The following is a 24,414-nucleotide window of genomic DNA, read 5'->3' as shown; positions in this document are numbered from 1 at the left end:
GAGTCCTTTGTTGAATATATTCAGCAAAGCCTGTTCCACTTATTAGCAGTTTTTTTGTAGTGCTCATTTTCTTCTGCTGTTTCAAACCCAACAAGTTCTTAGGAAGATTTAAGGTTTAAAATGTAGATAATATTATAAATCACTAGTTCCCCGTCAGGAGTACTATGTCACATGATTAGGTTTCATAGTTTCAGGTAACTGTGACTGTGTCATAGGAATTTTCATTAGAAATATATCTGTGCTATGGGTTTGGAGTTTTTTTACTTGACTTTAAGGCATGGGAGTGGGACCAATTTATCAATATTACCAAATTATACAATGAAGTATATCATTTCATTAAAAGGGACCCCAGGCAACTGCTAAACTGCTCTGCAGATAGATTACAGAGAATTATTACAGAATCACCTTTTCTGACCACCTTTAGCAATTGCAAAATTCCTCACCCTTCTACAGTAGTTTAGGCCTAAACTGGCTGAAGGATGAAAGAAGAAATCAAATTTCACTCCTTTATGGTTCTGATTGTTTTTAATAAACTTACTCAAGTCAAATATTTATTTAAATAGGTTTTTATAATAGTTTACAAAAATGATGCATTCAGTAAGATACTGTTTTGGTAAGCTTCGTGTGTTGAAACCAAAATGTATTTTCCTGTTCTGTTCCTTTACACTTCTCGCTTCCTAGATAACCCTGCACTGTTCTGGTTCTCGAGGCACATCTCTCTCTGGGGGAGCATTTCCTTCAACCTGGCTGTGTTCATCAATTTAGCTGTTGCTCTCTTCTACCCATTTGGGGATGATGGCGATGAAGGCAAGTGCTCATTTTTCCTTAAAATATAAATATTTTAAAGTTCCCACTTAACTATTTAAAGCTTCAAAATGAGAATAATTTCATTCCTGTTAAATGGATTTTTCTATACTTGTTGGAAGTAGAGTATGATAGTAAATAGAACAGGCAGAAAAGTGTGGTCAACAGAATTGTTATTTTTTAAAAAGCTCATATACACAATTGTTATTAGAGCTATATTATATCTTGGCAAATAAAGCAATGAAAAGATTTGTCATTTCTACCTAATTATTATGATCTCAAACATTTTTATACTGTATCATCTCAATTATGCAAATGACAGTTCTGTGCCCAAATATTAATTGTTGTTACCTAAATACTGGCATTTATATTTTACTCTCTTTGTTTTCTGTCTTGTCTGAGGTTTCTATAGTGAGCATACATGTAATCTAGAAATAATTTTTAATTCTATACTAAAGTCAGGGATTCTTAAGATAATTAAATATTTATCATCTGAGGTTTCAAAAGTGAACAGCATAAGACAATATAACAATAGGAAATAAAGGATACTGAACATGAAACTATTATTAAACTAATAATACAAAAGCAAAAATGAGAAATTATACCATTTTAGGTGGAAATGAGAAATATACTGAATCGTGAGATTTTTGGGAAGTAAGTTTTGTATAAGTTTGGTGGAGAGCATGGGAAGTATGTTCCAGGCTTGGGCTACAATCTGGTAAATAACTTTGGAATGGGCATGGAAAGAATGGCTTAGAAGAAAAGATGGAGAAATCAGCTAATAATAACCATGCAGTGCTTTTGCATCTCATCATTTCATGGGATTACTGTGAGAATTTAATGAGATGCTATAGGTAAAGCATTTAGAATAGTACCTGATAAACCTTCAATAAAGTTTGATGGTGGTGGTTGCTGTTTAAAAGGTACGTATTTGTACTACATAAGGAAGCCTTGTGGAAAGAGAGTATGATAAGAGCAATAGGTATTTCAGCCTATTTCAGATGAACTGGGGGTGGCAGGAAAGGAAATGGGAGTCCAAGAGTCATTTGCTATTTTACAGGTTCATTACAGGTAACATAGATATCAAAGTTCTAAACTTTAGCTGTAATCTGAATAGTCATGAATAACCACTGTTTTTGGAAGGCTACCCGTAATAAAAGAAGAATATTAAGCAATGGAGTGGATGTATGAGTTAAATAGCAGTGAAAATATAGCAAATATTTGGCCATCCATCATAGAGCAACTGCAAATACACCAGGAAGTATAAACGGCTTTCTCTTCACTGTGTTTAGTCTCCTTTGGTGATAAACTCTTAGCATAGAGGAATGTAACTCTTGGGAGGAAAGAAGTCCAGCATGAATGATAAATCAATATCATCTTCACACAGAATGCTGAGAAGATTATAGAGTCCCAGTTAGTAGAAGCATAAAATCTTAGAAATGGAAGCAATTCTGGAAATCATCTAATATCAAGCACTCATTTGACAGATGAACAGATGGAAGCCCAGAAAGCCTAAAAAATGGCAGATCTTAGAGTAGAAGGCTAACCCTTTTGTGTCCAATCTAGGACCTTTCTCCATGGATTGGAAGCATGTCAATAACAAGAAGCATGCCCCTTCTTCATACAAGACTTAATTTCCCTTGAGTTCCATTCCATGATATCCCTTTCTTGACCACCGGAGCCAATGTATGTAGGCTCTGCTGCCATCTATTGTACATGAAATATAATAGTGATGGGAAATGCCACCCCTCTGGGCAGTTGCTCTTTACTCATTCAGGAGAAGCAGAACACATGGTATTTGTAATACTTGCCTGGCCAATAATAGTTATAATAGTAATACTGATAATAATAACAGCAGCAGATGTTGTTCACCACTTAGATTGGGTCAGGCAAAATGCTAAGCACTTCACATACATTTCACTTAATCTTCCTGACAAATCTATATTCTTATGGAGGAAGAATATCCTTATGGATGAAGAAACTGAGGCTGAAGATTTGCCTTGTAATTAGAGTCCAAAAATATGTATTTTTTAATAAGCTCACCAGATATTGCTGGTGCATCTGGTCATTGAAAAAGGACTTGAAATACCAGATTTTCAAAGCCATTCTTTACCCATTGACGGTGGGAAGGGAGGAGCATTTTCTCTCCTTAATACTTTCTATATGTATCCATTTTCTATAATAAACATGATATTATTTTAATGATACAAATGTTTTTTAATTTACCCTATGTATTTTTAAATCTTAGAAAGTATGAAGTTTATCTTTTGTAAAAGAAAATTCAGAAAGCAAAATTGCAAACTTCAATCCAGTTCACATAATGGAGCTCTGCTATCTACCTCATGCAGACTCTATAGTTTCCTGTACAGAACATGCTGCTGCTTACTTCCCTGTTTCTCTCCATCCCTCTGCCTCCCAAGTAGCCTCATGAGATCTTTCTGTTTCTTCTGCCTCAGTCCAGCTAAACAGACATCCACTCAGAAATCCCTGGGTGGTCTTTACTATTGTGCCTTATTCATTTCTTGGTCCCTTAACTGCACTGTGAACTCTTTGAGGACAAGGACAAGTTTACTAATCTTTGTATTTCTTAAAATACAAAGATTGTAAAATCTTTATATTTAACAGTGCCTGGCACATAGCGGCACTCCATCAACAGTTAAGTTGAAGGAATTGAAATCACCATGAAGAACTCATTTTCTTTAACACAAAGCACTTGATGGAAAAAAAGAATTACACTACAAATGTTAATATAATTTTTAAAAATCACATGCTATCTTGGTATAAGACATTCCCATGGCATCAATTTTCTCCTAGTTATGGGAGGTATAAGTTTGTTAGTCCCAGAAATAGGACTAGCAAACACAAGGCTGGAAGACGTGGTGTGCTATCATCAGGTGCAGATGCAGACTTTACTTCTGGAAAAGGACTGGATAGCAGTTAACAGCAGTAACCAAGATAGAGGCTCAGCTTAGGATATCTAAGTGGATGGGGTGCTTAGAGGGAAGGGAAGGCATGAGCTGCCATTTTGACAATATCAAACCCCAAGGTTATGTCTGGGTCATCTGGTTATAGTTCTGGATGAGTTATTTAATTATAGCTCCGTGAATAAGGTTAACATTTTGGTCAGGATTAGCTTAGTCTTAATCTGTTGCACACTGCATAGCTAGGAATGCTGAGGAAACAGAGCTAAGACTGTTACACATACTTGGCCATCAGAATTGTCTGGAGAAGGAAAGCTCTGTGCTGGTGGTGAAGTTTCTCTGATGCTGGATTTGGTCAAACAGGCTGAACGACCGTATGCCAGGGCCACTATGAAGTGATTTAGAGATGGGCAAGATAAAAGATGGATGAGAATTCCTTCAAGAAGTGCTTAAAAATGATGGAGACATGTCAGAGAACCCAGGATCCAACTTGAAAAGTCTCCAGGTGGTCAAATATGAGAAAATTTAGAGAAAAAGATTATTGACAGTGACACATCATCTCCCATAGAATAAAATAAGAATCCAGGAGTTCATGTTGATAGTGGTAAGATAAAGCTCTTTTTTAATAATTGTATTCCAATTAATAAAATATAGACAGAATGATGGGAATAGAATGTCACCATTTGGCAAACATCACAGTAGTAAAAATTATCCATGGATGCTAAAATTAATGGGTGACTATGTGATGAAAAGTATATAACCTATATATAATGTACAGGTCTCTCCCCACAGGATACTTAATTATGAAAGGAAAAATAATAACTTTAAAGTGGGGGAAATCGCTTTAGCTAAGTGATCAGCATTAATGGCACCAGTAATGAGTCCCAGCAACATCACATGCCTCCTGATACAGTCACCGACAAGGATGTAACATCATTTTCCAAAAATGAATTAACTGAGAAAATTTCAGACAAACCCCATATGAGGGGTATGCTACAACATAATTGGCCAGTACTCTTCAAGGTGTCAAGCTTATGAAAGACAAAGAAAGACTGAGAAACTATCCAAATTGAAAGATACTAAAGAGACATGACAACTGAATCCCATGTGTGACCCTGGTTCAGAAGAAGGACATAAATTGGGAAATTGACTAACTTTGACTAGATAGATGGTAAAAGTGGTCTATCAATGTTAATTTCCTGATATTGATCATTGTCATGTAGTTATATGAGGTGTTGACATTTGGGGAATCTAGGTAAAGGATAAAGTTAAAAAGGAAAAAAATAATAAATGTAAGGATTCTGTCCAACCCTGAAGTTCCTTGACTTGGTATAGAAGTTGATTATGAAATCACCTGGTAAGTCTTGGACCACAAAAAGAGCTCTGGTTAAAATATGCCGCCTTCCAACCCCAGATCCTAATACATGCTGGTACCAATGTGGTGGTGAGAACAGAGGGACTGGCAGAGGGAATGAGCCGTGTATGCTTCCTCCAATTATATTTCCCAGTCTGAACACCTGGACTACTAGGAGTTTCTTGTGCTCAAATATTTGGTTCACACTTGGGTTATGATATTAACTGAGAGAGTAGTTTCCCTCTTCAACCAAGTAGTGGGGTACAATAACTAAAGGGAGACATTTAAGGGAGAGAGAATTCTCAGAGGACCAGCCTGTTGGGCACTCTTCACCCTCTACTGCAGATAGAGAATCTCCTTTAATTGCCAGGCTTTGAAGAGTTTGGTTTCAATTTGTTCAGGAGTACATGGCTTATTTTTTATGGCTAAAGGTTTTGGGTTGGGTTTCTTTGTTTGGCTGATTGGTTTTTGTGGCTGTTTGTTTGTTTAATGTATGCTTCTCTAAAAAAGAAACATCCCAATGTTGAGGAATGAGGCTACGCTAGTTGTGGCTGAAGCAGCAGCTGCTGATGCTGGGAATCGCCTGGAAGTCCACTCGGAAGCTGACAGCTGCCACGCCAGATATCCCTACCCTGGATTTCATTTGGCAAAGGCAGACTAGTTAGTGGAGAAAACTGATGCCATGGGAATGTCTTATACCAAGATAGCATGTGATTTTTAAAAATTATATTAACATTTGTAGTGTAATTCTTTTTTTCCATCAAGTGCTTTGTGTTAAAGAAAATGAGTTCTTCATGGTGATTTCAATTCCTTCAACTTAACTGTTGATGGAGTGCCGCTATGTGCCAGGCACTGTTATATACAAAGATTTTACAGTCTTTGTATTTTAAAAAATACAAAGATTAGTAAACTTGTCCTTGTCCTCAAAGAGTTCACAGTGCAGTTAAGGGACCAAGAAATGAATAAGGCACAATAGTAAAGACCACCCAGGGATTTCTGAGTGGATGTCTACTTTAGCTGGACTGAGGCAGAAGAAACAGAAAGACCTCATGAGGCTACTTGGGAGGCAGAGGGATGGAGAGAAACAGGGAAGTAAGCAGCAGCATGTTCTGTACAGGAAACTATAGAGTCTGCATGAGGTAGATAGCAGAGCTCCATTATGTGAACTGGATTGAAGTTTGCAATTTTGCTTTCTGAATTTTCTTTTACAAAAGATAAACTTCATACTTTCTAAGATTTAAAAATATATAGGGTAAATTATAAAACTTTTTGTATCATTAAAATAATATCATGCTTATTGTAGAAAATGGATACATGTATAGAGTATTAAGGAGAGAAAATGCTCCTCCCTTCCCACCGTTAATGGGTAAAGAATGGCTTTGAAAATCTGTACTGTTGGCTTGGCGAGGTGGCTTGTGCCTGTAATCCCAGCACTTTGGGAGGCCAAGGCAGGCGGATCACCCGAGGTCAGGAGTTCGAGACCAGCCTGGCCAGCAGGGTGAAACCCAGACTCTACTGACAATACAAAATTTAGCCAGACGTGGTGGCAGGCACCTGTATTCACAGCTACTCGGGAGGCTGAGGTAGGAGAATCACTTGAACCTGGGAGGCAGAGGTTGCAGCGAGCCGAGTTCATGCCACTGTACTCCAGCCTGGGCGATAGAGCAAGACTCAAAGAAAATCTGTACTGTCTTCTCTAGAGTTTGTCAGAGAGACTTCAGTTCTTTTTTAGCATTGAATCTTCAGATAGAAACCAATATGATCATTCTTAGAGAAGATAATTATAAACATCATTTTCAATAGCTGTTTTAAATAACTTTTGAGTTTATTCCACAAATATATATTTAGTATGAACCTATGTGCAAGCTACTATAGTAGACACTTTTTGAGTTCTTTTCACAAAGGGATCAAACACCCAATTTTAAGTGCATGACTATAATTTCTGTTTGATCAAGGGGATATCTCAGCAAACCAGATATTGTCTTGGAAAGAATAGTGAAGAGGTGGCTGGTGTATCAGAAATTAGTGACAATGCGCAATGTGACTATCTATGCCAAATTATTCTAGAGTAAGAGTGTCACCGAGACATTGCTTATGAATTATGCTGAAAAGTCAAATAACTGGCTGACAGCTGTAAATGTGCCTTGAAGATATTGTCAGTTTTCGTGAACTTAAAAGCTCAGCTGTATGACTTGGGGAGTTGATAAGTGGAGACTTAGTTATTTATTCAAAACAAATGCACAGAATATATTTTTGTTTATTTACTCAATCAACAAATTTTTATTTGTTGTTGTGTAACAGGCATGGCGACAGGCCTAGAGATGGCCCTCATCCTTTTAGATTTTACATTCTGATGGAGTCTCAAGTCCCAGTAAGCAAGAGAGAAAATTGAAGGCACTATTTACTCTATGGCTCTTTGAGATCTGTGAGGTCAAGGCAGTTGGTGGTTAGCCTGTATTTTGGTAGATGTAGAGTGCTTACAAGCCAACATCATCATAAACACGAGTAGGGTACCTGTATGTTAGCATTGCCAGAGGACAGGAATTGCAGGTAACTTTCAGAGCAGTTTACCCTTTTTCTTTCCCCATCTCCAAATTAATCTTATCAGATTATAAATTTGGTGAGGGAGAATATCACATCTGTCTTCTCAAGCTCCTTTCATCATTGTTTGCTTTCAGAGACAGCATGATAAGAACAAACCTTGCAAAAGTAAACATGTCTAAATGAATGCTGTTCATTATCTGATTTTTTGTTTGTCTTTTAACAGTTGACAGGATCTTCCTATTTCTGAGATGTTAGCACACACTATGAACTAAGAGTTTATACAGAATTCATTAAAGGAGTCAGATAATCCCAGGGTTTTGATGACAGTACAAAAGCTATGCATACCAAGCCCTTGAGGTGTTTTGCATGCAATAGCAAATTTTATAAATAAAGATAAGAGGTGTGGCCAAAAGAATAAGACTGTTATTGAATATTTACCAGTGGAAAATCTCCATTGTGTTGTTTCCTTTCTATGTCAGCCTATAGACACGCATTTGAGGCCCCAGAGCTGATCCAATCAGCCCAAGAATGTTGCCTCTTCATTTACTTCTGCAAACGCAGCACCACGTGACCTTCAGGGAAGGATTCCTTGAATGCACATGTCAGTGCAAATGTCAGTGAATTGTACTACTTATTAAAGAAAAAATATTTTTGAACCTCTCTTTTGGGGAGTTCCTAAGAAATCTTATGTGTAACAGAGTTCATTTTTTAAGACATTTGGAATGTGAATTTTCTGATGAGTAAATAGCTAAAAATTTTATTTAGCAGTTGAGTTGGCCTTCAAATACACACACTCATGCACATACTCATACACATATCTATGCATGTGTATTTAGCAGTTAAAGCATGTGTCTGTTTTATAAAGGTTATTCTACTAGGTTCTTCAGAGGAATCTAGAGTATGGAAACTTGATACTAATAGGACAAGACAAGGTATGAATTCAATTTTTTAATGATTTAGCTATATATCTAATGGTCATTAATCACAAATTTTGGATTAAGTTTCCTGAGAGAGATGTCTATCAAAAGTATTTAGCAAATCATCCTCATATGAGAGAAAGATGAACAATTGTCAGACTTAATAAAAGGAACATTAACTAGTGAGTATTTAAGTAGCTTGAAAGTAATCACAAATTTTCTGGAAATGTAATAATGAGTAATGCGTTCAAAGACATTTCCTTGAAATATAAAGAACATAGATGGGGTCATTTTGAAATTTAGTGGATTATGGCTTTGACTTAATGATAGCATATAAAGTAGAGCAGCAAATATTTTAGCATTTTTTAGTTTTATTCTTAGTAACAATAAATTTCTTCCACATTTTACAGGTACACTTTCTCCATTGTTCTCGGTTCTTCTTTGGATAGCAGTTGCGATCTGCACATCTATACTGTTTTTCTTCTCCAAGCCTGTGGGTATTCGGCCGTTTCTTGTATCAATAATGCTCAGATCAATATATACAATAGGTCTTGGGCCTACATTAATACTTCTTGGTGCAGCTAATGTAAGTACTTTACTTAGCTTTGTACTGTTACAGAATTAGTTTAAAAATGTATGAAATATAAAAATATAACTATATGCTTTTAATTCATGTATGCATGGTGAATTCTAATTTATTATAAATCTAAATTAACCAGAGCATAATTTGTGCTTTTTTTATTTAATTTTGAGTGAAAGAAAAAATGATAGGTAAAAGATTGCTGTATTTAAGAAGTAACATTTGGGGAATGACCCAGTTCTGCCATCAATTTAATCCAATCCAATTTTAATGCGTTCTGCATCCTATACCCACAGCTATTGACAAAAATGACTGAGCCATTGTTAATATTCCAAAGTGACATCTTAAATCATCCAAAAAGATTAAATTATGTTCAATAGAATTTTGAAAGTGAGCACCTTTCATCAAATGACCTAAGAAAAAGGATTTCTATATGAAAAAATATTAAATTGGGTTCTTTTTATGTGAAAAAATTTTATAAACTGATGAAAGTGATAGATAGGATTAATTTTTTGATCGAATTTTGAAATATTAGAATAAAGAAGCACAGAGTAGTAGTATTTCAAAAAGCAAGTGATACATTTATAGAAATAATTTTACCTGAGAAATACAATTTTAAAGGGACTAGTCAACGTTATGCATGGCACAGCCATACAGGGATATTAAAAGGTAAAACCATCAGGCTGATGAAATAACAAATGGCCAGGTAAGAAAATAAGTATTGCTAATCTATGTGTTGAATACCTAGGCACTTTCAATCTTTTCCTGGGTTTCTAACATAATGTCCTATATTCTGGTATCTGTAATTAGGACTAATCTCCCCTACTACATTTTACTATGCTTAAGGATTGATCATTCATTATCAAGAACATTATAGGTACTCAGTAAATATTTCCTAAATAAATAAATTAATAAGTGAGTGAATGAATGAGTGAACAATTATCTTTGTATTCTTATATATTTACAGTGGCTTGCACATAAAATATATAGCAAATATTTATTTAGTAATAAATATTTAATATTTAGCAAATATTTCATAACTAATATTTAGCAAATATATATTTAATAAATAAAATGTATTTATTTTATTTATTTATTAAAATGAATTAATAAAATAGTCAACCAAACTTTCAAGAATTATAAAGCTGAGCTAATATGACCAATTCTATATTTCTGTGTTTCTGACCTCTATTTTATTACAATTCTTCAAAAATTAGACATGATGTATTTGACAGCTCCCAATTAGCTAGAACATTCAGGCAACCAAATTACCAATTATCCTCAATCATTGTCAATAAAGGGAAGTGTACTATACCTACAAAGAAGTCTATCAGTAAAGAATTTTGTAAAATATCAAATATATTATTCTGTAAGTTTCTTGAGGGCAGAAGTTGTCACATTTATAAGTTTAGCCCTACCTGCTTCACTCCTTCCCAGCTCCATGTTTCTCTACTTTAACAGCTGGCATTGAAACATTCAGAAAATGTTTACTTGAACTGAATGTGTACTTTCAATGCCTTGGAAATAAGCTAATTTTACAGTATTACCAACCAAGCAAACTAGAGAATCTTCATGAATTTGTCTAAATTTTTCTAAGCCTATGTGTTTGACTTTTTTTCTTTAAAAACATAAATTGCATATTGAACTATATTATTTGAAGAAGCAAATAATATTTATAAACTGGTAACTGGCCTTCAAGAAGACATGAATCCAAGTGAAAAAAAAATCCAAGTCTGACAAAGTGAAATAATAGCTAGAGATGGGCCAAAAATAATAATCATTTACTGGGCCTCTGTTATATAATAGACACTAAAAATACCAAGACGATGAAGGAAATGGTTCTTGCCATCCAGAAGCTGATGTGTCATACTCACCGATTTGCACTTCCTTTGTTTTTGGACCAAGAATATATAAAGAGATAAGGAATAACATTCTAATGTCTATTGGGGGAAACCAAAGACATTTGGAGCATTTTTTCGCCTTATGGGAGAGGATAAGAAGATAGCTTTTGCCTGGTTTGGTGAAAATAATTCCACTATAGCAAATGACACTTCATAGAAGAGGCAAGTTTTATATTTCACTTTCTTTATGAGAAAGAATATACATGTAGATATGCAACATCTCTCCTTTATTAACTGTAGAAATCTGTGGGGACTGTAATTGCTTTCACAGCATAGAACATCTGTTTGCACAGTCAAATGATACATTATGGTCTACCAGCTCAGAGCGTTTTTTTTTTTTTTCTTTTTTAGACAGGGTCTCACTCTGTTGCCCACTGGAGTGCAGTGGCATGATCTTGGCTCACTGCAACCTCCACCTCCCAGGTTCAAGCGATTTTCCTGCCTCAGCCACCTGAGTAGCTGGGGCTATGGGCGCGTGCCACCATGCCTGGCTAATTTTTTGTATTTTTAGTGGAGATGAGGTTTCACCATGTTAGCCAGATGAGGTTTCACCATGTTGGCCAGGATGGTCTTGATCTCCTGACCTCATGATCCACCCGCCTTGGCCTCCCAAAGTGCTGGGATTACATGCGTGAGCCACCGTGCCTGGCCGCTCAGAGCATTTTGACCAAAAAAAAAAATCAACTTTAATTTGGGACAAACACATTCAGTGGAATAATTGTCATTTTGATATTGTAGATATTGACAAAAAATTTTATCTATAATTTTAATATTATGTGGATTAATAAACATGTTTTACGTTGGATGCTATGGCTCATGCCTGTAATCCCAATACTTTGGGAGGCTGAGGCAGGATGATTGCTTGAGGACAGGAGTTTGAGACCAGTCTGGTCAACATAGTGAGACCTCATCTCTACAAAAAATAAAAAAATAAAAATATTTTAGCGAATGTCATCTACCTTCATTTTTAACATAACAAGTTCACTGCTGGGTGCAGTGACTGATGCCTGTAATCCCAGCACTTTGAGAGGCTGAGGTGGGCGGATCACGAGAGATCAGGAGTTTGTGACCAACCTGGTCAACATGGTGAAACCCTATCTCTACTAAAAATATAAAAATTAGTATAGCATGGTGGTGCGCGCCTGTAGTCCCAGCTACTCGAGAGGCTGAGGCCAGAGAATCGCTTGAACCCAGGAGGTAGAGGTTGCACTGAGCCGACATCAGGCTTCTGCACTACCGCCTGGGTGACAAAATGGGATTCTGTTTCAAAAACAAAACAAAACAAAAATTAGCTGGTCATGGTGGCTCGTGCCTGTAATCCCAGCTACTCAGGAGGCTGAGGCAGGAGAATCACTTGAACCCAGGAGGTGGAGGTTGCAGTGAGCCGAGATCATGCCACTGCACTCCAGCCTGGGTGACAGAGCGAGACTCCGTCTCAAAAAAAAAAAAAAAACAAAAAAAAAAACAAAAACCAAAAAACAAGTTCACTACAAAGCTGTCTATGGTTTATCATTACCCAGGAGGTAGGAAATAAATATGTGAAAACATCAATTAGTCATATCTTGTACCTTAAGTTTTAGTACCTTTATTAACTTAATTTACACTTAAAAGTTTGCATTATGTAAGAGGTGAAACTATAAGTGCCAAAACTATAGGTATCAGAAATAAGAAAAACAAAAGAAGACATCTACCTGACAATTTTGCCTTAATGACCATCAGAGTTCTAGACTTTAGGCAAATCAACAAGACTTTGAATTTCATTCCTCTCATTAGTGAAGGGAAGATACTATAAAGCCTGATCTATCTTCACTGGGATAGTTGAAAAGATTTAGAAAAGATTAATAATGGTGATAATGATAGAATAGTAACAATGGCAGCTGTTTACTATCTGTTACTATCTGTAATAATACATGAAGCACCCTTTAATTGTAAAACATTCTTTTTATGATTGTAAAAATATTTGTATTTTGGTTCTCGGGGAGTTGTTTCTGGACTCTGTCTTTCACAATGTTAAGCCACTGCGGAAAGTCTTATTTTTGGAAAAGGAATCAAGTGGGAGGAAAAGCCTCAACCTGTGTTATAACCACTTAGTACTGGTTTCTGTTTACTATGGTGCTTCTTTTTATTGTCTTTATTCATTTCTAAAACTAGGAGTTGGTCTAGATTTCAACTAGTTTGCCTTGTCACAGAAGTGATTGCAATATTTGAGATATTTCAAAAAATTCAAGTGTTTTTTTCTCAGTTATAAAGCACATCTTATAACCCAGTCTAGTTTTCTTCCCTCTGCAATGCACTGTTAGTTTGCATTGGTAATGGAAATTAATATATTATTCTGACAAATATAAGCACATATTTTATAAATTTGGGGTCACTTAATATTCTTTCATACCATTAAAATTATTTGTAAACCTCATTTTAATAACTATATTATTTCCAGTCATATGAGTGTTATATAATCTGTTTAACCACTCCAGTAACTTTTGTTGTTCAGATTTTTAAATAAATAACAATGTAGTAAAATATCACAAAAAGATCTTTTAATATCTTTTAAACTTCTTATCTACAATGATTTTTCCTTTCTAATAGTACCTGGAAATGTGTAATTCATTTAATAACTTGGTCTCACCATTTGCAGAGAGAAGGAGCAAATGGAGTTTAGCAGATAGCTAGTCTACTAACAATGAGCCACTGTGTTCAAATTTAATAGGGTAATGTCCCTAGTTACTTACTTGTAGATAGCTTTCTGGGAGGTCTTATGTTACTGCTAATTCGTAAGGTCGAGTTCCACCATATGTTCATTTAACATACACAAATTCAATGATATATTCGGAGTAAACAACTTTCATTTTGTCTCTCTCTCTCTCTCTCTCCACACACACAGACATACCCTTTTTCATATAATATGGTCACTGAATGCTCCTAACTACTACTAGTTGCAGAAACAGAAAACTGCTCCAATGCTGGGGTTAAAGTAGGATGAGCTGAATTTAGTAAGAGACGCTACCATTTATATGACCTGTGCTTACTGTTCTGTTTTGTCAGCAATTTAAGAGATTTCCAGGGTGATTTTCACTGCATGCAAATTTTGCCTTACACATTGATCTTAGAACCTTGTCCTGCTGTAGATGTAATGCCCCTGAAATGGAGATTTTTTAATCAAACCATCTCATTTTTAGTAAGAAGTTTAACTTACATGGTTGATGAAAATATGGTAATAGAGTTGAAAATCACAAATTCAATTTTACTTTTCAATAAATAAGTGGACAGTCTTTTTTTTCTTTATACAATTTATTCCTGTAAAATAGGTCATGTTTTCCCATAGGAACAATGTAAGTTGGGGATAGAATTCTTGATCAGGGACAGAGTACCAAATAAGACCAAATGAATAATGTAAAGACAGAGATAAAGCAGCTATAAATGTCTGTGATCAAATAAAATAGTAACATTTAAAGGTATCACACAGAATTCTATAGCTATGAGGGAGCTTAAGGATTGTTCACTTCCAGGCATTTCATTTTAGATATGAGAAAACAAAGTCCTGTAGACACCAGGAGGGTTTACCAAAGCAAGAAATTAGTGGCAGAGCCAAGATTGAAACCAGATGACCCGCCTTCTAATTCAGTGTCTTTCCACTACGCTGTACTGTTAAAAGTCCTGCAAAGACATTATCAATAACTATAAAGTATATATGAGAACACTACTTTCTTGAATAACTTATTTAACTAATAAATTATCTAATTAATTAAATAGTTAAATTATTCAATAAAGTAGTATTTTATTATTATTCAATAATAATAGTTATATTATTGGTTAAATAATTAAGTAGTATTTTCATATATACTTTATAGTTTAACTAGTTAAATTATTTGCTAGTTATTTACTAAATTATTAACTAATTAAATTAATTAAATATATTAATAATTTAGTAAATAATTAGTAATAATTTCATAAATAATTAGCAAATAGATAATTTAATTAAATAAATTTAAGTAAATGTAATGAACTTTAGTATACGTTAATTAACAAACAAACATTAATTTTGCTTTTTTTTTTTAGAAGACCTATTGGTAAATCATTTGGATGGTGTGTTATCATTTTTTAAAGACTGTCCCAAAGCTTGCATTGATGCTGTTTCAATTCCATCCCTTTCCCCACTGTCACACAATTCACCTCATCCCCAACAAAAACTGTAGCAGGGATGGCTTTGAATAATGGACAGAGTAAGAAAAAGGTATATAGGACAGTTATGGTCCTTGAAATTGAAATTTGTGTGTTGACTTGAGGAACCTCTTAGCACCAGCTCAGAAGAGCCTTGTGACCATCTTGCCCAGTTTCCTGGGCACACCATCCACTTTTCATCACCCACATGGACCCTTGCTATAATGGCACTGACAAATGAAGGACTGGTTAGACGATGTCAACTTTTTCATGACATGAAAAGGGAGACTGTTTTAGCAACTTGCTCATTCTTGGCATAAATATTCCAAGCTTTCATGGAAAATGCTATATGAAAACAATTTGTAAGTTTCATGAAGAAAGGAGAATTCACAGCTCAACTTCTTTCCCACCCAAGTCGTTTATTCTTGCACGTATTTCCCCTTCATATGAACACTTTAAAACAAAAGGACACCAAGTTCCCTGTTTTTTATCTCAACAGAAATAGGTAGACGCCACTGTCAGATATCAACTCCACTCCACGTCAAGACTTAGGGAAGAGAACAGGAATCTATTCATCAAGCTCTAGATCAACGTTCAAAAATAAAACAAAAACCAAAACCTGAAAACAAATAAGGCAAATCTTTATTTTTCAAGTGAAAATGGCAGAGTCTCTTTTAGGAAGAAATGTGGCCTTGTTTTTGCATTATTTGAGAAATGAAATGTATTCTTCTTTTTGAGAATTTAAATTCAGTGTATTTTTTTTTCCTCAGTATATGGAGCTTATAGTTTTTCTGCATAATTTTTATGATTTCATTTAGAGAATTAGAAATCATATAAACAATGTGTCTTAAACGTATCATTCGTCTTTCTGAAAACTCATGACTCCAATTATTAATTTTATTTTTATATAACTTATTTCTATTTCATATTGATGAACTCTGGTGGATGAATCAAGGTAAATAGTACAAATTTAAATAATGGCATTCAAGACAATTTAAATAATTAACTACTGAATATGGCTTCTTCTGGACACTCTCTTTTTCACCATTTTCAGGGGTGTTTATTGTTAAATACGTCATATAGATTAGTATTTTTATATATTTCCTGAGTTTTTAAATAATAACTTCTTACAATATTAAACCTGCTCTTGGGCAGAAAATATAAATACATTCATTATGCTACAGCTATACTTAATAATAGCATAAAATATTGATGATGAAACACTAAACAGTGAAATAAGACATGAATGAAGTGATAACATTGATTATTGAGAGGATACTTAATCAGCAGGGGAGAAATTTAGGAAAGGTTTGGCCTTTTTAGTTGCTATGTTATTAATTTGGTTGGCTCTTCAAAACATGTAATAGTATCCCATTTCTCACTTCATCTGTATTGATTTGAACTTCAGAAATTGAAAGGAAAAGGTTTTCCAATCCCTCCAATTTTGCATCTACTTCAAAGTGTTATGGTCCTTATGTTATTTAAAAATCATTCGATAATTTGTTAATATATATTGAACAAATCAACAATGTTGCAAAGAGCAACCTGTTTTTCCAAAGTTAAGATTGGACATTTAAGGACAAATATGGTTCCAGTAGATAACCTAAAGAACTCGGAACAATTAGGAAGAGCAAACTGTAAACCCTTGAAATCTGTAATTCTTTCCTTGATGACTAAGACACAAAATTGGCTCTTTGGTTTATAATTACTGCAGTGATTCTAGAACTAAATAGATGGTGCTAAGTTTATAAATCAGTGCACACACATCGTTATTATTGCCAAAGGATCTCAGTATAAATTTCTACATTCCAAAATTATGCCACAAAAGGCAATATGAAATGTGGTTTGAATATAAATACTGTACATAGTCAGAAGCATAATAAACACTCCAAAATGTTTATTGAATTATTATCACACATGGGGCTTAGAAAACATATACATACATTATATTTATTTTAACTCAGGTATATAAGTACATTTATATTTTCTATGTATATAAAGTAAATTAAATGCAAAAATAATTTTAATCACTTACTTGTTTAAAATAGTACTCAGTAGACAAAGTCCATGATAAAAACACAAAATCAAGAACAGATCTCTGAATATTTCCTGAAAAGATATTTTTCTGTTATATTTACAGCATAATAAAAATATTTTACATATTTACTATAAAAATATAATAAAACTAATATTTTTAGGGGTCATTGTATTAAGGACTTCATATGTATTATGTCATTTAATCCTCTGAGGGGTTCTACGAGATGGAAATTCTTTTATTCCAGTTTTTCAGAATAAACCATCAAGGCCTTCAGCTGCATGAATTAGGTCACACAACAGTAATGGAAGAGCCAAGATTTAAATCCAGACCTGTCTTGATTGCAGAGTCTCTTATCATTCTCTCTCTTCCTGGAACTGCAAAGGATGCAAGTTTTGCATGTATTATGTTTACATGCCAATTTGTAAGCAATGCTGAAGACCTACAAAATGAGAAATTATGAAAAAAGTCATGAACTTTATGAATAATAGTTTTCATCCTTGTCAAAAAGTCATAGATTTTAATGAATAATAGTTTCATCCATGTCAAAAAGTCATGGACTTTATGAATAGTAGTTTTCATCCATGTGAGTTTCAGGATAAATAAGACAGTAATCTCTAATCCTTTCCTCCGTTTAGCTTTGTAATAAAATTGTATTTCTGGTGAGTTTTGTTGGAAATCGTGGCACGTTCACCCGTGGGTACCGAGCAGTCATCCTGGATATGGCCTTTCTCTATCACGTGGCGTATGTCCTGGTTTGCATGCTGGGCCTTTTTGTCCATGAATTCTTCTATAGCTTCCTGGTGAGTACATCTCTATGTGGACAATCACTGCTGAAAAAGTACACAATGCTGCTGCTTCTTATGCCTCTTCCTTTGATTTTTTTTTTTTAAGCAAAGCCTGACATTTAGGACAAATTATGTTATTTTTAGAATTTCCTAGGAAAAGCGTGAATTATTATCATTTGTAGTCTTTTTTCTTTGGGAAACCACACAGGTGGTGGAGTTCTTTATTTCCTCTCTGAGAAGCAACCAGTCACCCCACCTCTTGACCCAGGCTTCACATGACAAGGGCTGCTTTTGCTTTCAGCCAACTAATATTTCCCTTTACGTTTAAAGATTCTCTACAGTGTGGGAGACAAAATAGGGGTATATTTTCTTAGGTACTGAAATAATTGTATTTTATTTATAATATCAAAAATTATGTGTACCTTTAGAATAGCATATAAGTAAAATGAGAGGGATTTTAAAAAACCATCGTAGCAAAGAGACAGTTGTTTTAAGAACAGTCTTATAGTTTTCGGTTTAATATGTCATTGCTGTTAAACTTATCTACATATATTTAACGCATTAAGTGGCTCTTTCAGATTTTTTTCTAAAGGTTGCTTTTTTTAAAAATTCTGATTTACCTTCCTACATATGTACTGGTTTATAGCCATAAACCAGGAGAGGAGTCAATACAAATATGTGATAATGTTTTGAAAGTTAAAAAGCACTACCAGGTTACCATCACGATGCCATAGGAACAATTTATTTATCTTTCCAGTTCATAGTTGGCATGCAGTGGAGAGCATTGTCCAATAAGATGATCCCTGAAAACAAGTTAAACATCTAAAAACATTTTGTTGAGGAATTTGCCTGAGTCATGAGGGACAAATCCAGCACCTCCTGCCTCCCTATTATCTAGCACACCCATTTGAGAAGACTGAAATGAGGCCAATTTTCCATATACCCTCAAACATTTGAAAGAGCCACAGTGAAGAGTAGATTTGTCTATTATATTTTCATATAAACTTATAGGCAGTTAAGTTAGATTATTCAGCAACAGATATTTTTTCTGTTCTAACAATCTAAATGAATTCTTTTTGCCCTGATTCACCAGAAAAAGTTCATTTTTTAACCAGTCTGTGATATATAAAGTCCTATTATACCCAGCACTTTTACCTGACTGACATGTAATATTCTATAATTTTTAAACCACTTTACTGAAGTATGACTGACATACACAAAGCTATACTCATTTAATGTATGCAATTTGATGAGTTTATAATACTTTTGCACTCAACTTTCTTGTTTATAAAATGGATAGGAATATCAAGATCCATTAAACAGATAATGTGTTAGTCCGTTCTCACACTGCTATGAAGATACTACCTGAGACTGAGTAATTTATAAACAAAAGAGGTTTAATTGATTCACAGTTCCACATGGCTGGGGAGGCCTAAGGAAACTTGCAATCATGGTGGAAGGTGAAGGGGAAGCAAGGCATGTCTTACATGGTGGCAGAAGAGAGAGAGGAGAGCGCAGGGGAAACTGACACTTTTAAAACCATCAGATCTCCAGAGAACTCCCTCACCATCTCAAGAACAGCATGAGGGAAACCACCCCCATGATCCAATCACCTCCTACCAGATCCTTCCCCTGACACATGGTGATTACAATTCGAGATGAAATTTGGGTGGAGACACAGAGCCAAACCATATCAGATAATATGAAAAACATGTGAAATGATGTACACATGTTTATGTTTTTATTAACCCCATTTTCTAATTGTATTTTCCTCTGGTCTTTTATCTTTCAAATCTTACAATATTGATGCTAGTTTGTTTTTATTGGGTTGGTTCTGAAAAGGATATAGTCCATTTTGATGTTTAGAGGACTAGAAGAAAATTGTAATATACATAATACCAAAAATCGTATGTAAGCATATTTTTAAAAGATTTTTTATATTTGAAAAAATATTTGAATATTAATTTCCTGTTGTACCCACGATTGTCAGTCCTTTATCCAGAATAATAAAAACCACACTCTAGATTTTGTTTTCAGAAATAAGTGGAAAGAACAATCAGCCTGCCCAATGTCAACAGCTTTTGTAAGATTCTGATTCCATGGGCCTAGAACGGAACCCAAGCATATGCATTTTTAGCAAGCATCCCAGGAGCTCCTGAAAGCTATAAACTTTCTCTAGAACTGACCTACAGCACATTGCCAGATTTTTTTGTCTTTAAACCTCTGCTGAGTTAACTTAAAGAAAAATCTCGACTGTGTCAACTTACTGCTTAAATAAATTTAATAAGCCACAGTGTTGACAATTTGGAAGTTGAATGTGCATTAGTTAATTTGTCTGCACTGAAGAATATTGACTTTATTTCTAAAGCTGGCTGCTCCTTCCAGGAGGTAAATAGATAGCAAAATAGACTTTTAAAAAATTTAACCATCGTAAAATAGCAGTTTCCATAGGTGAGCAAACAAGTTAATATCTAGACAGCAATTATTTGCAAGACTACAATTAAATTGGACAGTAACTGTATAACCCTCAGTACTCAGAAAAAAAATAGACAAGGTCCTGAAAGGGTATATGACACATAATTGATCATTTCAGCCAGTTCAGAAACTCTAATTACTGCCCACAGATAGAAGACAAACCCCAATTATTCCAATTTTAAAAATACTATTCATTTCCAAACAGATATTTATACCTTTCTAAAAGTGAATGTGATTTTATTGCATTTAACCAGATTTTAATAATAAAACATGTACTTTCTAATGTATAATTTCAACTTTATAATGTAGCAATAAATAAAATTGTCCTTAGTGTCTACCACAGATTGCAAACACATAGCTTGACTAGTGCATAGGTTTTCTACTACTGAAGACAAAATAGGTAGTAACCTATTAGAGAAAATCAATTAACAAAATTACATATTATATTTTTGTTTATACTTCCATTTCCAAAAGTATATACTAAAGTAATAGGTTTTTTTCCTATTATACCCTGTTACTAAGGAAGGATGTTTGCATTTCCCAAATATTTTTAAATTTCATACTTTTCCCACTGCATCAGACTCATGAAACTGTTCTTACAATTTCACCTCTAATCCCTTGATTAAGTAATACATTTAATGAATTTGTCAATTATTCATCACTCAGGAGGACCTAATTCAGCATTCTCACTTAAGCCATTTTACATATTCCAGAAGTAACTGCAGAATATCAGTAAGACCAAAAATAAAGAATAAGTGAATAAGTAGCTAAGCTGGTAAAGTACAATGTAACTTTTCTGAATTCAAATGTAAAACTAAGCTATTTCTGTAATGTTTTAGTAAATTGATATTATGTTGGTTATGAAACCAACAGATGCACATTATATGTTGTGCTAGATGTATCTTTATAAAAAAACAGTTTATTAATATATTCCAGCTGGAGAAGAAATAAATACTTTGGTTCATTTTAAGGTGGTTTAGGTTATTTCTTTATATATGAACTAGAATGGCTTGCATTTGTATTTGTAATTATGTTTTTGTTTGTTTACCTTTTCCTCCAATGCCTTCTTTTCTTATTAGTGTTTTCTTTATCTCTGTAGCTTTTTGATTTGGTGTACAGAGAAGAGACTTTGCTGAATGTCATAAAAAGTGTCACACGAAATGGCCGCTCTATTATTCTAACTGCAGTCCTGGCTCTCATCCTCGTCTACCTGTTTTCCATTATTGGGTTCCTTTTTTTGAAGGATGACTTCACTATGGAAGTTGATAGGCTGAAAAACCGAACTCCTGTTACAGGTATTGCTATTACCACTAAATGAGATTTCTCTGATGGCAGATATGACTTGTGTGTAGCTTGTTAACAGGATTACAGATAAACACGAATGGAGGAAATGTTTTCTTTTATTCCTTTGAGAATATGTTTTGTTTACTACTGAGAGTCAGGAATGTGAAGTACTCTTAGGCTGCATATTAGCTATCAATGTGTATAGGGAAATACTCACATGAGAAACATCATCCCAGCTCAGTCTCAGTAAGAAAGTTTCAATAAAGCTGACTATATTCCAAAAGACAGTCAACAACTTCAGTGCAGGATAATAACTTTAAAAATCTTTTCCTCCTCTTTTTCCTTGTCTCCCCAAAAATAACAGCTAGCATCATTCACAATCATTATTCCATACATGTTTGATCATAGTATATCATATTATACTTAAATAATTGAAAATGATAAATGCTTTGATTTGAAACCACCAGATCATAAGAAATTTGCTCAAAATATTGAGCAAAAGAAGGAAGACATGCTCAAAATATTGGGATTGATGGACCAAATCTATCAGTGTGTGACTTTCAACATTTCTATACTCTCTTTATTTTTGTCGTGACTGGTTAGGCACCATCCATTTATAATCAGTGTGATTCCTGTGGTGTTAGGCTTTGTTCTCTCTGTGTTATTTTGATTTTTTTATTTATTAAGCTTTCTAAAGTGTTTTTCCCCCTTCCCTACCTTGTGTTGTTTTGGTTAAGCTTCTGAAGTTTATTATTCTTTTTCCTCCTGCCCTGCTTTGCTGGGTAGAAATCATAGTTCTGCACTTTGCTAATGGTTTCTCTGGGTGATTCTGCTGACTATGGGTTGTAGAGAATGGAAACCAAAATATGACACTCTTTCTCCTCAAACCATTAAATGTAAAACTAGGGTTTAATTACTGATGCCTCGCAAATGGTATTCTCTCTTGCCTTTAACAAACATTTCTTAATTACTAAATTGATGATATATGGTAGTATCTTTCTTAGATTATGACATTTAAGTCTATTAGTAAGTCTCAGTCATCAAAGCGCAGAATGGAAACATCATATATGTGGACTGGAAGTTATTAAACTTGAGACTGTCCTGAATTTTATACCTAAGTATATAGTCTTTATTCACCGGAACATAAAGTATTTTCTCTTTCTGTCTTTCTTGTTCTTCTTCCTTAAATGTTACTTTTCCCAGAGTTTTACAGGTATAAATATAGGGATTTGTGTTTGTGTGTGTGTATATATATATATGTAGACTATCTGCTTCCCAAAACCTCCACATTAATTACATTAATCACTTACTAGGTTTGAGGCATGATGACATTGAGTAACTCAGTGCAGATTGAGTCTAAAGCTGAATCATAATTTATGAATTCAAAATGTGTGCAGTAGTTATTGTCTTATGAATCAAGTGGTAAATATTTTGTGCTATTTTAAAAGTAACTTGGCTATCATTGTATTATGAATATAAATATTTTCTTTGGAAAAATGCCTTTTTTCTTTTTTTGTTTTTTACAAAATGGGCAACAGTAGACCAGAAGTTTCAAGCTCTTTACTAAAAATTTTGATACACGTTCATATGGAATGCTGTTAAATAAAGCTTTTATAAATACTATGAAAACCCAGCATATGGGAACAGTTAACAAAGTTAAACTCTTGATTATTCATAGATTAAGAGTGTTTGTTTTATAGACTGAGATTATACATGACATGATGCCCTAGGAAAAACACCCTTGTTTTCATAATATTTCAAATTTCATTTCTAATGCCGTATATTGTCTTTACTGATACATAGTGCTAAGTTTATTCTTTCATGTATTGGGCACTATTTACTTGCAAAGTTGACTGTGTATATTGAGTGACATTATTGAGGGCATCCCTGGGTAGCCAGTGAAATTTGGAGTGCAGAGAAGTATGCAGCTCTTTAGCGAATGAGAAGAAAAGATCAGAAAACCAATTGGTGGGAGCAACCAGGGGAGGTTGAGAGTTCTAAAGCTGAGTAGTAAAGCCATCACAGGGCCCTGTGAGAGTAGAGGACGGGTAATTGGCAAATGCCATTGGAAACGCAGATCCTGCCTGTAGGACCAGAGGAATCTGGCTTGATAGATGAAGTAGCCGCCACTTGAGCAATGTTCAGGAAATTGGTGTCTTAGAAAAGTCTGTGAACTTAAAGAGAAGGATCTGTTGAGAAGTGGAGGTGACAGTTTCTCTCGCCCACACCTGTCCCTCTTCCCCATTTTCAGGGCCATCCTCCTGTTTCTCACCTTCATTTCCACTCACCCAGAATTCTGCTGGAGCCGCCTATGTGGCTTCCCCACCTACAGCCTCTCTTTTGCCTGCCCAAATTGCTCATTCCAACCATAGCTCTCACTGTCTCTCATTGGTTCAAAGCCTTTGGATCTGCACTGGATGTGGGGTTCTTGGTTTAAAGTAGTGGCTGGTAGCTCTGGTCACTGTGGCTGGTCCATGCCTTCATTGACCTCTGCACCTTTTGTCAGACAGATTGCACCTGGAATCATCCCCTTTGCTCCCTGCCTTACCTTGATGAATCTAAGTCCTGTGACTCCTTTAGATGGACCCTTTTCCAAAAAGCTTTCTGGGTTTTTTTTCCCTCTCCTAGAATTCACTTCTTCCTCCTCTAGTGT

The 24,414-nt window shown here is 34.7% G+C and overlaps 1 protein-coding gene across 5 annotated transcripts in view; it reads left to right on the top strand.

Annotated features, from left to right (window-relative positions):
• The window catches only part of ITPR2 (inositol 1,4,5-trisphosphate receptor type 2), a 519,932-nt gene that overhangs the window by 418,458 nt on the left and 77,060 nt on the right, over positions 1-24,414 (top strand). For all 5 annotated transcript variants that reach the window (XM_024256738.3, XM_054527007.2, XM_054527008.2 and 2 more), the window contains 4 exons: positions 682-807; positions 8,951-9,126; positions 17,853-18,017; positions 21,577-21,772. In XM_024256738.3, coding sequence (XP_024112506.2) covers positions 682-807; positions 8,951-9,126; positions 17,853-18,017; positions 21,577-21,772 — 663 coding nt within the window. The remainder of the gene's footprint in view (positions 1-681; positions 808-8,950; positions 9,127-17,852; positions 18,018-21,576; positions 21,773-24,414) is intronic.

The sequence above is a fragment of the Pongo abelii genome, chromosome 10, assembly GCF_028885655.2.
Source record: "Pongo abelii isolate AG06213 chromosome 10, NHGRI_mPonAbe1-v2.0_pri, whole genome shotgun sequence".
Lineage (NCBI taxonomy): Eukaryota > Metazoa > Chordata > Mammalia > Primates > Hominidae > Pongo > Pongo abelii.
The sequence above is the reverse complement of the archived record's forward strand: the minus strand, read 5'-3'. Positions and strand labels throughout refer to the sequence as shown.